This window comes from Homalodisca vitripennis, chromosome 7 (assembly GCF_021130785.1).
Source record: "Homalodisca vitripennis isolate AUS2020 chromosome 7, UT_GWSS_2.1, whole genome shotgun sequence".
NCBI lineage: Eukaryota > Metazoa > Arthropoda > Insecta > Hemiptera > Cicadellidae > Homalodisca > Homalodisca vitripennis.
In genome coordinates this window covers 130,524,788-130,541,021 of record NC_060213.1, presented here as the reverse complement: position 1 = coordinate 130,541,021, position 16,234 = coordinate 130,524,788, and the positions used below count along the sequence as shown (strand labels likewise).

General features: G+C 30.4%; 1 protein-coding gene across 2 annotated transcripts in view; it reads right to left on the bottom strand.

The window, feature by feature from the left end:
* Window positions 1-11,208, bottom strand: part of LOC124366338 (L-threonine ammonia-lyase-like) — a 31,177-nt gene extending 19,969 nt beyond the window's left edge. Inside the window, exon 1 of one of the 2 annotated variants that reach the window (XM_046822820.1) lies at window positions 11,058-11,208. In XM_046822820.1, the coding sequence (XP_046678776.1) occupies window positions 11,058-11,094 (37 nt within the window). In that variant the 5' untranslated portion in view covers window positions 11,095-11,208. Of the gene's footprint in view, window positions 1-4,620; window positions 4,770-11,057 lie in introns of those variants that run through there. The other variant, XM_046822821.1, reaches the window with a different exon arrangement.
* Window positions 11,209-16,234: the final 5,026 nt, after the last annotated feature.

Below are 16,234 nucleotides of genomic sequence, written 5' to 3'. Positions count from 1 at the left end.
AGACAACTAAAATATATTTAGAGGGCACTTTGATAAATAATAAATATGTTTTGTTTCCTTGAGTCACAGCTGGGCATTAAAAATGTACTGTAAAGAATAAAATGTAACGGTTAGTTAGTGGGGAAAAAAGCTAAATGGGGCAATACATTATGTAACTCTTTTAATATTTTGAACTAACAAATAAGTTGAAGTTTGATCGATTAATTTCCGAGCACACTGTCTGTAATTATTTATTTAGAGAATGGAATTTAAACTTTAGTACTTGTATCTATTGGTGATATATTTTGGTAAGAGGAGACAAATATTTACTCCGACAATTTGTTTACAGTTTTTTGCTGTTAGATAAATCATTAAAAAGGAGGCCCGATTATGTCGTCATCACGTATTGGTCAGTTTACACTTATTCAGCAGATTATAATAAACAACGAGTCCAAGGTTTATAGATAATAATTTCAAAATTTCCCTTTTCTATTCCTCAAATAAAACAATATAGAGAAGATAAAAAAGTGATAAATATTGTTTTATCTATCTATTCAGCATGGTACTGATATGTCAGTTACGCATAACTGTCAGAAAAACACATTATTTGGATTCAGGGAAAAAGTCAAATACGTAATATTCGTGACTGTTGTTCCAACAGGCTTTAATCGTACCATCACATTATGAGTCTATTTTAGACTTGGTTAATATATATGCTCTGTATTTAAAGACAATTTCAGTAACACACATACCCTGACCTGAGAAGTAAAAAAAAAAATTCATTTTTATACTTTTTCTGTCTTCATAAAAGTAATCTTAAAGGACTATGATCTCAAAATTTGTAAAAATCAACCCAATCAAAAACCGACTCTACCGTCTTTAAAAGGATTAAATAATTCATATTAAATCCCATTCCTATCACAATTTATTTTTTGAACCATTATTCCTTGATATGGCTAACTTGTTTTCTTCTGATAAGATTTCATATAATGGCTCTTAGTAAGGTACTTATACATTATAAAAACCACAAGAGGTTCTTCAAGTCAAGAGAGAGAAATAGTTTTATTTACAAAAAGTCTTTTGTTTACAGAATCTCAAGTGTTTTTCAAAACAATACCACTTACTGTAAGTAGTAGGTTGTTTCCTCTGTTTATTTGTTACGTAGGTCATATATTTTCCAAGTTGATAACGCTGAATAAATAATAAGAGTTTTTGAACTCATACAATAATTCTGTGGTGTAAAGAATCAAATAGTTTTGTAATCAGTTTTCAATGAATTAGTTTCCAATATGTAGCAGTACTGTGTTCAATTCACAAAAATATAGCACTAATTAGATAGTTAAAAGAATGGATGTGTTATGTACCCTCTGACCTTTTCCAACCAATATATGTTCAGAATAACATATACTCTTTGTACATATGGGAGGTTCAGGGGCACTCCCCCAAAACATAAAGAGGGTTCACCCACAATTTTTGAAAAACTGTGACCTCGAAATGACGATTGAGCACTAATTTAAACCTAAAATCTTACATTTCTACAAGCAGGTTTTTCATTGAAACAATTTGTTTTTGGTCTGAAAACATGTCTAAAATACAATTAAAAACCTGTACATATTGTATTGTATATGTACAGGTATTGAATAAAAACTTACTTTATTTTACACACACTACTGTTATTAAATACAGTCTATCACATCACAACGTAAACATTAACTTTAAAATTGTAGACTAATCTCTCTTTACAGCACATTATAACAATCCAAATTGACCATTTCCTTAAAGGAGGTACACTAGAACTGAAACAACCCCAAAGTGTTATAAAATTTAGGGGGGACAAAACTGACTATTGCAAATTTTTGGGGGGACGGGTCCCCCATGTCCCCTATGGTAGTGACGTCCATGTTTTGATTTAACAACTACAAATCAAGGACGTAGTCAGTGTGGGGGTACAAGGGGTCCTGATTCTCCAAAGTTTCAATTAATTTTTTAGTAAAGGGCTGAAAGATCTGTTAATAAGGTTAAGTTTTGGTAGTCTAGAATACTCATGCTACAGAAGAAAATGGTTAGATCTCTAGCTTGCCTAGAGCCTCTTCAAAGCTGTCGGTAAGCATTTCAGACACTTGGAAAACTCTCTGTAACAGCTCTCTACATCTATGAAGCCATCTTACATGTCAACATGATTAACCCACAAACAAATGGGGATATCCACGAAAACACACTCACCATGCCTCCAGATATGTCTTACCTCAACATCGGACTGCACTCCATGGGAGAAACCTTACACTGAGTGAAAACTCAAAAATTCTACCAGACAACCTCAGGAACTTATCAGGAAATAGACTCAAGAGAGAACTTCAAGATTTTCTATAGACAAGTGTCTTGTCTATAGAAAATCTTGAAGTTCCCTTTGATAGAAAAGGATGTCCCTGGAATAGTTCCTGACAACACCAAGGAGGAATAGGAATACAGTGCTACCTCGTTAAGTTGGATCTCTTTAAGTCGGATCTCCGGAAAGCCTAGATCAGTTCAGAAAAATTTTTAATTCGCTTTTTGTCATCCGCTTAGACTGCCAAGCGTGGGGCACATGTTTGTTTATTACTAGACTGTTCGTAGATCTCAATAATTATATATTTTGCGACTTGTTGCGATAACAATGAGGATATTGACATAAGAAAACACAGAAAATGTCAAAGTTATAAGCGATGCAGAAGCAGCATCTCATTTTGGTGGGTTAATGTTTTATTTTGAGCAACAAAAAGAGACAACAGTCGAGGTTCTCATGTTGAAAAGGATGCGTGACCGCACAGCACGGAAACAGTATTCAAAGCTAATGCAACTCAAATTAACAAAATTCTTTCAGAAAAAGTTAACTGTATACAGTATAGTGTATTATACTTTATCGTGATACGTATTTAAGTGTTTTTCCACAAACAAATATTGTATTGTTTGTATATGTTAATCTTTATTTTTTAAAACATTCTCCGTTTAACCCAGATTTTTGTTATGTTGGGTTGTCCATGGTCCCGGATAGCCCGACTTAACAAGGTTGCACTGTAGTATTATTTAGGAATAGTAGAGGTACTAAACTTAAATTTTGTTTGTTCATGACACTATTACTGTACTTGATGTTCATGTAATAAAGAATTTTGATTTATTGGATGACTGATTAGGTTCATCCAATCACTTAATTGTGCTAGACAATGCAGTGAATGATTATAACATATTCCTTTAGAGTTTCTATGTTGGATGTTGCAGATGACAAATAGCTGAGGGGTGTGTGTATATTAGGAAATAGTATCCGACCACAATGTTAAATGCATTTCACCATCGTAAATCTTTATAACTATATGAACATACTTTGGTGTGGGAAGAAAGAAATTGGACAATATGTTCTCCCAGTCTTAAATACGGTAAAGATTTACTTGACCCACTTTACAAAGGCAATTTAAAATCTTGAAGGATTTTTTGTACAAGTAATAACAGCTTTTAAAAACTACATCTATACTTTTTTCCATGGAACTATGTCAGTTTGGTTTTTATTGGATGAATACAATTTTTAGCCACTAAAATTGGAAAAAAATATTATTGTGTAGTTATAATTACTGCATTATACTAACAGTTATTTTCTATGGCATCAATGTTTCATTTTAATTTTTCAAATATCAAAACTAAAAGCTAAAACACCTAATGAAATTTCCGTTTTCTTCACGGATTTTTTATTTACCAAATAACTTTATTTAGGTTTACATAAATATACTATATTGTGCCTTTATCTTTATTAGTTTTAGCAATCAAATAAAAACAGTTAATCTGTATAAAAATAGTGTCTGTCTTCTCAGAAAAGTTAATATAATTAATTGTTTATGGTCTACATGTATAATATGTGCAATGTATGTATGTATTTTTACTATGAGTACTAACAGACATTTGATAAACTAACAAAAAACAAGTGAAGCTGTTTTATAAAGCAATCAATTATCAAAAAACGTATTTTATAATTACTTGTTTATTTACTGGATGCTGTGATAATGATTCCCAAAGCAGCAAAGATGCTGTTTCTCATAACAAAGATCACAATTGTATAGAACAAGAGGGAATTTTGAAAATCACACAATAATTTTGACTAAGGAAAATTACTAAGTTAAGAACTAGTTGTGTTACTATATATATAATATATATATATATATATATATATATATATATATATATATATATTTAGAATGTCATTCATTCAGAAAAATCTGTTGTAATTAACATGAGTGTTTATTATGAAGAGAATTTACAACTCACCAACTTGAGGTGTTTTGTCAAATTACGCTGGATGAGTGTAATTAAAACATCTCAAAGAATATTGTTTCCCGCCTTTAAATTAAATAATTTTAACATTTATGCAGCAAGTAAAATACATAACACACAATTAAACCTAGATTACAACAGTATATTAAGAAGAGAATATTTAGGAATCAAGTGAACCATCATTAGTTAGTTTAAGTTAGGTTTAACATTAGTTAGCTATTAATAAAATAAATTTAATATTTTTGTAAAAATAAATATAAAAATTCAAAAGGAATGGATCTTATACAAATAAAGGTACTAAAACAATACTGCATTTATAAAATAAAAATAACTTAAAAAACTAACCTTTTTGTAGATTACTCAAAAACTTAAAATTCTTTAGATGACTCAAGGAATATTGTGAGTTGTCTTTCAGTGAGCTTTGTTATTAAAAGACTATCTTATCTGCATCACCCCTCCATGCCCATCAACTCTGCATCCACCAATCTGGCTGTGCATATCTTTGATGACTTCAGCTAAAACGTCAATAAACTGTCTTAAATTTGTCAGTTTTCCCAGATATAATTGTTCATCCATCACTTTCTACAATTTTTACATTCAAATTAAAAGTCGTCTTTTGAATTTTGCACATACATTGATTATTACCCTTGAACTGCCATATGTTTAACAAGTTGAAACTGAAAAGCACTAGGGTTTTCTGCATTTTATTCCCCAAAAAATGCCAGAGCAAAAATGCCAGGCTTGCAGTTGTTAACAAAACATTCCTGAGAAACTTTAACAACTATTCACAAAATGTTAGTTCTTCTTTTATATTATTACATCATGTACGCTGAGTATGAGTAATTTAAAACAACTACATTACAATTTTTTATTGTACTGCATTGTACAATACATTATGGTAGCGTACAATTATTATTGTTTTCAATATTTCCTTGGGTTTTCTGTTATGTAAATATAATGTACCAAATTGTAAAAATATGTAAAATTATGTGCTGTTACATGTAAAATATTTATTTTATACAATGTTAGTTTTGGTTATTTATCAAGTTATCAATGTATAATGATACAATGTATTTAGGATTATAATTTAAGATACAAATTTTCACCTCCACGTTTGTATTTTTAAATAATAATTGTAGTATGTGTTTATATGTTTTTTTCTTAGATTTTCCTCTCAAATAGCTTTGTCTAGTGGGGATAAAAAGAACTACATTGTAAACAAATGGTTATTCTTGAATGCAAATGTTTGAATTTGAAAACAAATAGGTTTCGTATTTTGAAATTAAATTATTTAATTGAGTCTGTATATTTCCTGAAAGAAAATTACATTGTGAATGTTAAGATTAGCTCCAGTTCATCTTCCTCTTAGTGCAGCGTCTGGAATGTGATACCTGTCACAGACTTAGTCCTTGGACTGTGGAGTGAACAATGTAAAGAGTTTGTTTGAACTTCTTTGTTGCCAACACTTTTAAATACCTTCAGACGAATATGACCAGATTGCAGAAGTCAAGTCTGTAATAGTGTGATTTCAGACACTGCATTAAGAGGGACATGAAATGGAGTTAAACTCAACGTTCACATTGAATTAACCCTTCCCATCTTAGCAAATTTTTATTTTTATTATATTCCAGTAGTTTCAACAAAACTAAACTGTTAATGCTATTGTTGTAATTTATTACTCAATTTGGGTGTTTTAGTTAATTATTTTGACAACATTAAATCGTAGCACATATAAGTGAATATACACAATTTACAAAACATAGCTTTCTTTATTTTATTTTGAGCTTTAATTCTGACTAAAAAAAGGATAAAGGAAACATTGTATACTGAACAATATACAGTAATTAAAAGTGTCACATATTATAGATTATTACATAAAAAAATGAATTTCTTCCAAAAAACATAAATTTATCTACACTATTATAGAAATTAAGAATATAAAATGTATTATAATACAAATGTAAGGTTAATGTATTTGTGTATTAATAAACCTTATAATACCTATAAGGTTTATTAATACACAAACTGTTTTTGCATCTGATGATGCTACAGGGTTATGAACTACAAAAATGTTCATCAGTAAGGAAACAACATAATATGAAAACTATATCAAAAAGATTTACTTTAGGGAAACACAGAGATCTAAAAATATCAATGAAACTGTAAATAAATTACAAAACTATAATCATTGTATCGAATTTTGCAACTAATACTTGCACAATGATATATCGTTGCAGTCACTCAAAGGGTTAACATTTTAAATTTTATTTGTGCATTAAACTTATTTACTTTTAGTTGTATTGATAAAATATTACAACTCTATGGAAAATTACTGAATTGTACCACATATAATGATGCAATCAATCCACAAAATATTTGACCTACTTTGGTGTCATTAAATAAGTATAGTGATGAAGAATGTTCTCTCAGCGTCTGATGATAACTGAATGTACTGCATGTTCTGATAATATAGGTGATTCCACTGATAAATCAGCTGGTTATATCAGTCATATTTGTCTAGTTATCACTAACTGTTATATATTTATTAGTTGCTTCTATTTATTACTGCTGTCCTAAAATACAATTGTTGTAATTTAACTACTAACAACGGCTGATGGGTTACAAATGAAAATTACAAATAGGTTACAGTCACCAAACAACTTAAATCAGTTTACTAATGAAGAGATTTCATCATAATGTTTGTACCATTTCCAGAACTTTGTGTTTATCTCCATAACCTCAAACTGTCTCAACAATCACCATTATTACCATGTTGAAATTGTTCTTGAACTGTGACATGGCTTCGTTTCAGATCGTGTATTCCTAATTGAATAATAATACTACCACACGTTTTCTATCCCTCAAACGAAAATACTATTAATATTCTAACCCTACTCGTTTTACAAGTATACCATTTTATCCATTTGCTGTGTGATTGAATTAAGCGTTGAAAACCTGATTAAGAAACACCCAGTCAAGCCTGATATCAGTGTTGTCAACACCTTTTATTTATTTTTAAGCACCAATTAATTAAAGTTAACAGGTTTATGACCACAGGTACTCCACTGGACACACATAGGGCTTTGTTAAAGTGTGTTATGCGTGTGTCTCGCAGGGTACATGTCATTATAATGTTGATCTAAATCATTTCACAAATGGCAATCTACATTATGTCGACGTCACATTCACCTGTTTTGACAGTTCATGCAGTACATAAATCAACCACCACTATTTATATACAATTTCAAACAGAAATAATTGCTTACTTCAATTGTGAAATTTGTTTTGCCGTTTTTGCAACAATGATGACACAGTGACGTCATAAATGTTGGCAGAAAGGTCGTCTTCATCTAACCATCTTTAAAATAATTTTAAAGATGGTTAGATTAGATGGTTAGACCTATAATATATCACTAATTATTAGTGATATATTATAGGTATGGTTTATTATATTGGTTTATAGCTTGGTATAATTTTGTTTTAAGCCATAATATTCTAAATTTATGTATATTTTGGAAGTATTCAGTGTAAAAATAATATTTTTTGTAACATTTTGAAAATAGGTAATCGTACCCATAGTAACAAATTTAGGTTACACCTCAGCACTTTACAAAAAATTAGAAACAGGTTCTTAATTAATTTATTGTTTTGCAGTGCATATAATTGTCTAAATTTTTCGTATATTCTGGAAACATTTAATGTAAGAATTATATTTATTGTTGAAAATAATCGTACCCATAGTTACAAATTTTGCCTTTCAAATACTATTTATGAGTTTACAATATATATAATTTTTCTTCAAAAGACCTGGATACCATTTTTATATTTTTTGAGACTACATAAAATGAAGAATAAATGGGCTATCTCAGATATTTATAATATTATCACATTTTACCAGAGGCAGTCCCACCACTTAAAAAAAAAAATAGTGTAGTCTTTTTTGTATGGTTTATGCACAATGATTTTATACCAGAATTATCTCCACATGTTCCTGAAAAAAATAATGTATTACACATATAGTTTAATAGTAAAAATGTATTTTTGACAAAATGTTTACAGTACAGGTACAATACACTCAAAACCTACCATCTGAGGAAAAAATGACTGCCAGTTCGAGGGTTAGAGAGGTTGTACAAATCTGCCTACATTTGTGGTTCATGAAATGTCAGTCCGTCCTTATAGAAATTCCTCAGAATTATTGTACCCCGTAAGGTGTACAATATTGTTATTTGAATACAATCATGTCTTAAATAAGTTTGACCACTATTTTAGATTGCAAGAAACTATTATTTTTGTGTTCATAACATAAAACTCGAATATAGCTCAAATTAGTAGCTTCATTTGTATACAACAATTATGTATCCTGATGGATGTATAAGATTCATCCATAATAAACACAATCAAGACTTATTGTGTACTCCTTAGGATATACACATAAACATTAAAAATCATTACCACGTTTACAACAGCTTAATTCTGGAATTTTTTATTTTACGTTGAATTTTTCAATAATAATGGAAAAACCGTAATTGTTTTATGTTAAACATTTAAGTATAATAAGAAAAGTATGTTGGCTTCGCAATTTTGCAAAAATTAAGCAATCGTGCGCTCAACAGGTTACACGATAGTCTGAGGTATTTATTTAAGTGCGCGATTAAATTTAACAAACCTCCAAGACAGGCCAGTAATAAAAACACAACAAGGAAATGCATAGCAACGTGAATCCCATCAGCGTACAACACACTTTACAAAGCCCGGTACATTTACCGACTGGATACACAACGGCAGTTGTAAAACATCGTGTGTACCTAATGGGATATAAGTAGTTGTGAACGTGTAAATTATTGTTTTTGCAAAATTTCAAAACTTGCATTTTTTCTTTTTGACATTTAAATAGTTTACACAAAAAGAAGCATTATGGTGTTTGAGCATTATTATTGAAAAATATGATGGCAAATAAAAAGTCTGGAAATTCTCTGTTGCTGCAAACGTGTTAAGTAAGTGTTAGGTTTCAGACACATGAACTGTAATCTTTCTGTCACAAACTCTAAGTACAGAGAAGTGATGAATGGGCACCAAAGCATAACCATGATTAACAAAACTCAGAAGAATATTGTTGTTTTCGGCGGTTTGTTGAACTGCTGAAGTTGTAGACTGGTAGTCCTCATGGTGTTTCCGGGGTGCGCAAAAGGCCCTTGAGGCTTAAGTGCATGGCAGTAGGCCGCCCCAGGGAAAAAAAAAAAAAAAAAAAAAAAGCAATGAGACAACAAATCCATAATGTGGATCATTTGAGATTTCTTTAGAGCGTGAATCTGATGAAAGCCACCGGAGTTTCCAAGAGACTATTATCAAAATTGGACAAATAGTTTAGTCAGAGACTGTGGCTCAGGTGTACAGTATGTGCGTACATGTTTCGGAATTTGACACCTTCACTGCGGCTCTATACTGAGTGACCTTGAAACACAATCTGATTCTTTGCTGTAAGACGTCTGCCACAGTCAAGTAGACTTGATTACAGTTCATTTTAAAGAAAAATCACTAAACAATAGTGATACTATTTATAAAATAAGATGGTGATGATTTAAGATGACCAATAGGACAGTAAATTACTTATATTTTGTTTGAAAACATCTTAGTGGTTTACTCGCCTAAAACAGAAAATGAATTCTAAGATAATTTATTTCATTCATTAAAATCAATAATACCAAACTTGTTTTGAACTTTTTTTATTAGTCAAACGAGCCATTAAAATAGTAATTAGGAGAAAAATTGTAAGTTTTGAAAACTTGTATATTTGTATAAAGCATTCTGATAAACATACTAAAAGTTCCTGTGGTGGGATCTTTATTAATTATTAGAAGCTAAGGGGGGAGGAGACTTTAATAATTATATTTAAGGAATTTATGACTTTACTGCTGTTTCCTCCACATATACCATGAGCAGTGTTGAATCTATGACAAATAAATATACACAGGATACACAATTTTATTCTCTCTCATTTAATAATGAATGGTTTTTGTGCTCAATTTAATAATTTTTTAGATATTTGTGAAAACTGCAAAACTTTACCTTTGCATTCAACCTCCCTCCCCCCCACCACCGGGAACTGTTAGTATGTTTATCAGGACCTTTTAAGGAACAAATGTACCAATTTTCAAAATTATTATAATCTTTTCTCCTACTTCGGTTAATTTTTTGGAGTTGATAGCATTGCTATTCTATTTCTAATTAATTTATCATTTTCCTGTTGAGTGCCTTCATTTCACTGATAGGCACATCGACCCAACTCGCTTTGTACAGAGTAAGTGTTTTGAAATGTTAGTACATCAAGGTCACACACTCTGATAACTCTACAATCTAGCTGGGAAGGTTGGGCAAAGGTGGAAATAGTAGAGATCAAAAACGGTAGGAAGTGGGGATATTAATCTATCCTAGATATAAATTCTAGTGCTGTCTTAAATTTTACACAGATTATTTACATGTTATCCCATGTAAATGTGTTACTGTAAGTTGGAATAATAAACTATATAAACCATAAAATACAAAGCTTATTACTTAAACTTTATTGGTTGATATCTTTAAAAAAAGTTATCTTTGAAACATTCTTTTTATCTCTAGGTCTACATCATTATTTTTGTTAGAACGGTAGAAACTTAAGATTTCAATGAGATCAAAGATACAAAAATATTACAAAATAAACGCACTTATAAATTTATGTATATTGTTGAATTGCCAATACACAGTACATTAAAAAATTAATATTTTGTAGAAATTGAGCCCACCTTGTTCAGGAGTAAGATTCATCTCTGCTGTCTTCATGCACAAATCTCGAGTGAAAGAATTATATCAGTGTGGACAGGAGGGGAACAAAGTCCACTGAGATAGCTTTCCAATCGTTGTTTGACAAAGACAACTGAACAATCCACTGATAACTTTTTAGAAGGACTTGCAAAAACACAATCTCGTGAAGATGAAACTCAACGAGGTCATCAGTCAAATTTGCTCTTTTGATTTAACAAAGTTGATTGATAATAATGAATAGCAAATAGTTAATAAAAGCTTATTAAGCTATATTGTATTGCTGCCGAGACACAAATATCATAGACTTGTAACACTATTTACAAGGAAGAATCAGAAACCGTTTGTTACAGTGATTTGAATCAACAAAGCAATTGAAACAATTGTTTTTGATTAAACCAATTGTTTCTCTATTGGCCAAATCTATTGGCAAGAGAAAGGAAAGGTTATTGACAAATCTTTGATTTAATCGGTTATAGTAAAATGCAAAAATAAATTGCGTACAAAAATATGATAAGGAATGGGGAGCAGTTTATGCCATTTCTCTGACACGTGTTTAGTTTAATAACATCTTCAGATCAATGAACTGATAAAACCTCACAACCAAAGTCAAAATAAATAGCGACAAAAGTACTGGCTAAAAGAAAGATTCATTATTTAATTCTGTAAGGCAAGAAACTAGAAATCTCCAGAAAGAGTTCCATGCAAGATGGTGAGGAAAGATTGACAGGTTTGTTTCAATCGAGTGTTAGAAACAAAAGGTTTCATCAATTTCATTCAACCCTTTGGGTATGAGACCAAAATCTTTCTTTATGTCTTGAGGGATTCGGAACAATACTGGCCCCTTTTAGGTTGCTGTGTACTATTTTACATTTTTGCCTGTAACTTTTTAATTTTTCAGTAAAAAATTAATTAAATTTTTTTTAATTGTACATAAATAAATATTGTAACAGTAAAATATATACAATATACATTCTTAAAGCTCTTTTCTTATTGGAAATTATATATTAATTTAAACAAACTCTCCTTTAATATAATTATATTATTGGACTCTCCCCAATAATTATATTATATTATATTGTATAATTAAAATATAATATACAATATGTTTTAACAAATGTAAAAATTAAACCAGTACTTAGCATAAAGGAAAAATGTGTTTCCTTTTTTGAATAGGAAAGAACATTCTTTACCAAAATTCCACTTACAAAATGTTTTATATCATTTAACATTACAAATAAAACTGTAAATAATAATGAATTTGTATTGATTCTCCAATAAAAATATAATTTTTAGGTATGTTTAGCCTTTATACACTTTATAAGTTGATAATTTGTAGTTTTTTTACAATCACAAATTTCAGTGGAAACCCATATTTAAAAAAATATAGTTGATACAGTAAATACAAATAATTTAGTTCAAAAGTAAAACTACAAGAAGAAACTTCATATGTTCGAATATCGGAAGTTCGTACCGCACTCAAAGGGTTAAGTAATGTTTAAACCAATTCAAACGGTAATTTTTTATTTCGATATTAGCACTAGTTTTTATCAAAAATCGTTAATATAATTGAAAATTTTCAAATTGATATAAGGCATATTAAAAAAACATCCTTATTTGATAATGATATTTATTTGATTACCTACATAGTGGAAGAAGACCAAGAGGAAGACCGAGAGGAAGATGGGAGGACCAAGTGTGGAAAGACATAGAGAGAAGGGGACTACAGATAATACAGGTGGATGAAGAGGAGACCTGGAAGGATAGACTAAAGTGGAGGAGGCTGTGTACGACGACCCGTGAGAACGGAAACGTCTGACGATGATGACGATGACGATGACCTACATAGTCTAACTGGGGTGTGTTATTTGAACTTTGTAGTGCCTTTCCAACATTTATTTAACATGCAGTGATAAAGTTAAAACTAACCGGACCTGTGCTACTTAGATAACAGTAATAGGAGTGTCCACTTTGGATAACTGAACTCACTTATCAAGGCCTGTAGTTGTGTAGCTATAAATATAAATAGACAGAATTCAAACTACGAAGGTCAGTAAAAAAACAACTGCAATGTAACATGTAATATAAACCAAGTTGCAGTATTCGTATGATCTTGTTTCTAAAAAAACTCACATATTAAATTTGTTATACTTAACTACATGCAGATGATATGATTAATGATTATGAAGGAAACAAGATTATTCTGGACATCTGACATCATTTAGTGATACATAAAATCAGTAACACACAAAACACACTAAATGATGGCAAATTTCCAGAAAATCTTTTTTCATAACACAGAAAACCTTTTTTTATAACACATCATAATTGCCACAGTATTGTTTTATGATTAAGAAACCACTTATGTGACTTCCTAAAATAGGCTGTCACTTAAAAGGAAAATGACTACCACTACTAGGGTTAGAGGTAACATTTTACCACAAAAATATCTAATCTATCAATTAACCTTTAAATTTCGTTCCTAACATTACACCGGCAAAACAGTTGCTTCCATTTGTTTGATGTTAATCATAAAAATTCTGAAAGACCGTTATTCGCTCATGTGATCTACCGTAACCAAAGTAATTTGAAAAATTGCTTCTTACCTTAAAGTAATTGAACCTAGAACAAACCCAATTAATTTAACAAATGTTGAAATCACACATCAGCTAATTACACAAAATGGGCAACCAAGCGGTATAAATTTAAGATGATCCTCTTTCCCTTCTTAAAATTTTATTCCGTTGTAGATTTACAAATATTTTGCACAGGTGCTGATGGCAAATTTTATGTTTATGGTATCCATTTGTTGGTTATTTTTGGTGATCTATTTTGTAGAGTTTCAGTTCTTGTTCAGTTTTTATGCGACAACGTTCTAAAAATGTGCTTTGAAAACCCAAAATATAAACATACTCATTGAATTTTTTGTTGTTGTTGGAACCTTCTGAGATAACCGAGGGTAGACATAGCTTGCTAGTCAGTTTTGTCGAAACTACTGGAATATAAAGAAATATAATTTTGCTATGGTGGGAAGGGTTGATTCGATGGGAATGTTGAGTTAAGCTCCTTTCCCCTTCCTCTTAGTGCAGCATCTGGAACCTGACACGGTAACAGACTTAACTCCTGGAATCTGTTTGAAGAGATCAGGTCTAAAACATTGTAGTGCACTCAATTGTGCACCTCATGAGACAACTGATAACACCTCTTCATCTACCTTACACTGGAATGCTGCTGGGTAAACCAGACAGATCTCTTTTGTAGTCTAGGCATCTCTGATGTCAAAACAATGCAAAGAGTTTGCATATCTTTGTTACCTAAAGTTTTGGATCTCCTAAGACAGCCGTGGACTCCAAATTCTAAAGTAAAGTCTGTGACAGTATCAGATTTCTAGAATCTACTACCTTTAGTTACATCAAAGTTATAATTAAAGTCCCCTCCAATCACAGATGTATAATTTGACTATTTTGTCAAAAACCGCAGCAATTTGTCAAAAGAGTCAAGAAAAGTATTTGGGTTACCTGATGGAGAGTGATATATACTTAAAACAATCGAAAGCTGAAATTGAGCTAAACTTAACATTTGCAACAGGTGACTAGTTTTTTTACACAAAGGATAATAAAGACCACAAATAAAAAAAACTTATTTAATTATTTCTTATTATAATAAATATTTACATATTTGTGGAATAATGTACAGAGCTACATGAAGTAGAATTATAAAATAATTAACAAAATTAAGAATAGTATAATTATAGAACAATGTACATATAACTACAAGTTTTAAGCATTTTAACAATTAAAATATATATATTTATGTATATTGTATGTACAGTTAACTTACTGAAATTTTGTTTTTGTAGTAATCTATTCTTGGATCCTAGCCAAGCAAGAATACATTTAAAACCCAGTGCATAACATTTATTCCTAATGTTATATTTCATAATTGACATAAAAAACATAAAATAAATAATTTTAAACAGTGATTAAAATTAGAAATGTTTAGCATGGATATACTTGGGGCAGTTATAACATAAAACCCCTATGTCATTATTCTTTTCGATTTGAGTAAAGATTCTCTTAACACAATGTTTTTATTTTCATTGTTTCATAAAAATATTACTTTTAGATTTAGACGAGGTTATGATCCACATATACTGCATAGTTTTAAAATGTTTTGAACTTCCAAAAATAAAACTTCTATTACGCTTAATTAGAAAAATATTTACTATCTTTAATGTTTCAAATAATTAATTAGGTTTAAAAATATTGTTATATTTTCAGACATGTTTGCATTTTGTTCCTATAAGATTTACAGTCGTTCCTATATGGGAATAATAAAACTCCCTCTTCCTCTACACAGCATTTATAAGAGCATGCAATAACGAGAATTATACACTAAAACCTGTCATTTCCAGCCCTGCGATATCACGATCACCTTCTGCAATTCCACCTGCTGGGTGGGGGGGTGAGGAAGGGGCTTGATATAGGATGACAGAGTGATGGGGACTTGGTTTTCCTTTACGATGAAAACAAAGCCAAATAAAAAAGCTATAATAAAGCTAATAATAGAGCTTACGCTATTTTTAGAAACAATGATCTTCACAAAACTGTAATATCAGTGCCATTGAGTCAACTTTTGAATGTACATTAGGACATGTTAAATTTTACTTTTGAAAATATTTAAGATTTGAATTTTAATTAATGTGCATCACTGGATGATTACAATTTTCTATAGTAGATTTGTATTTTACACCCTTTTGAACTATTTATGCAACGACAAAATTTAAAAAAATCCGGCATTAAGTTTACTTAGAATGTTTCAAATAAAAAAAACCATTTTGTGTATCATAAATTTACAAAATTTCACAGTTAACAGTTCCAGCACAGTATTAAAGGTTTCATAACTATGAGTGCTTTCAAAAAGAAAAAGCAATAACTTGTTCTTCGTATTACAATTTCGCATCCAGCTTTAAAGATATCAGATCTACCTTGTCGACACATCAGTCCGGATATGACGGGTTTTACTGTATATCACGAAAACAATTGAAAACACAGGGGTAAGTTCATAAAAAAACCTGCAAGAATCTTAGATATAATGAATCGTGCAAAAATACAGAAAAAAATTCCTATAAGCTATGTCAACAAAACACTTACTTTTCATC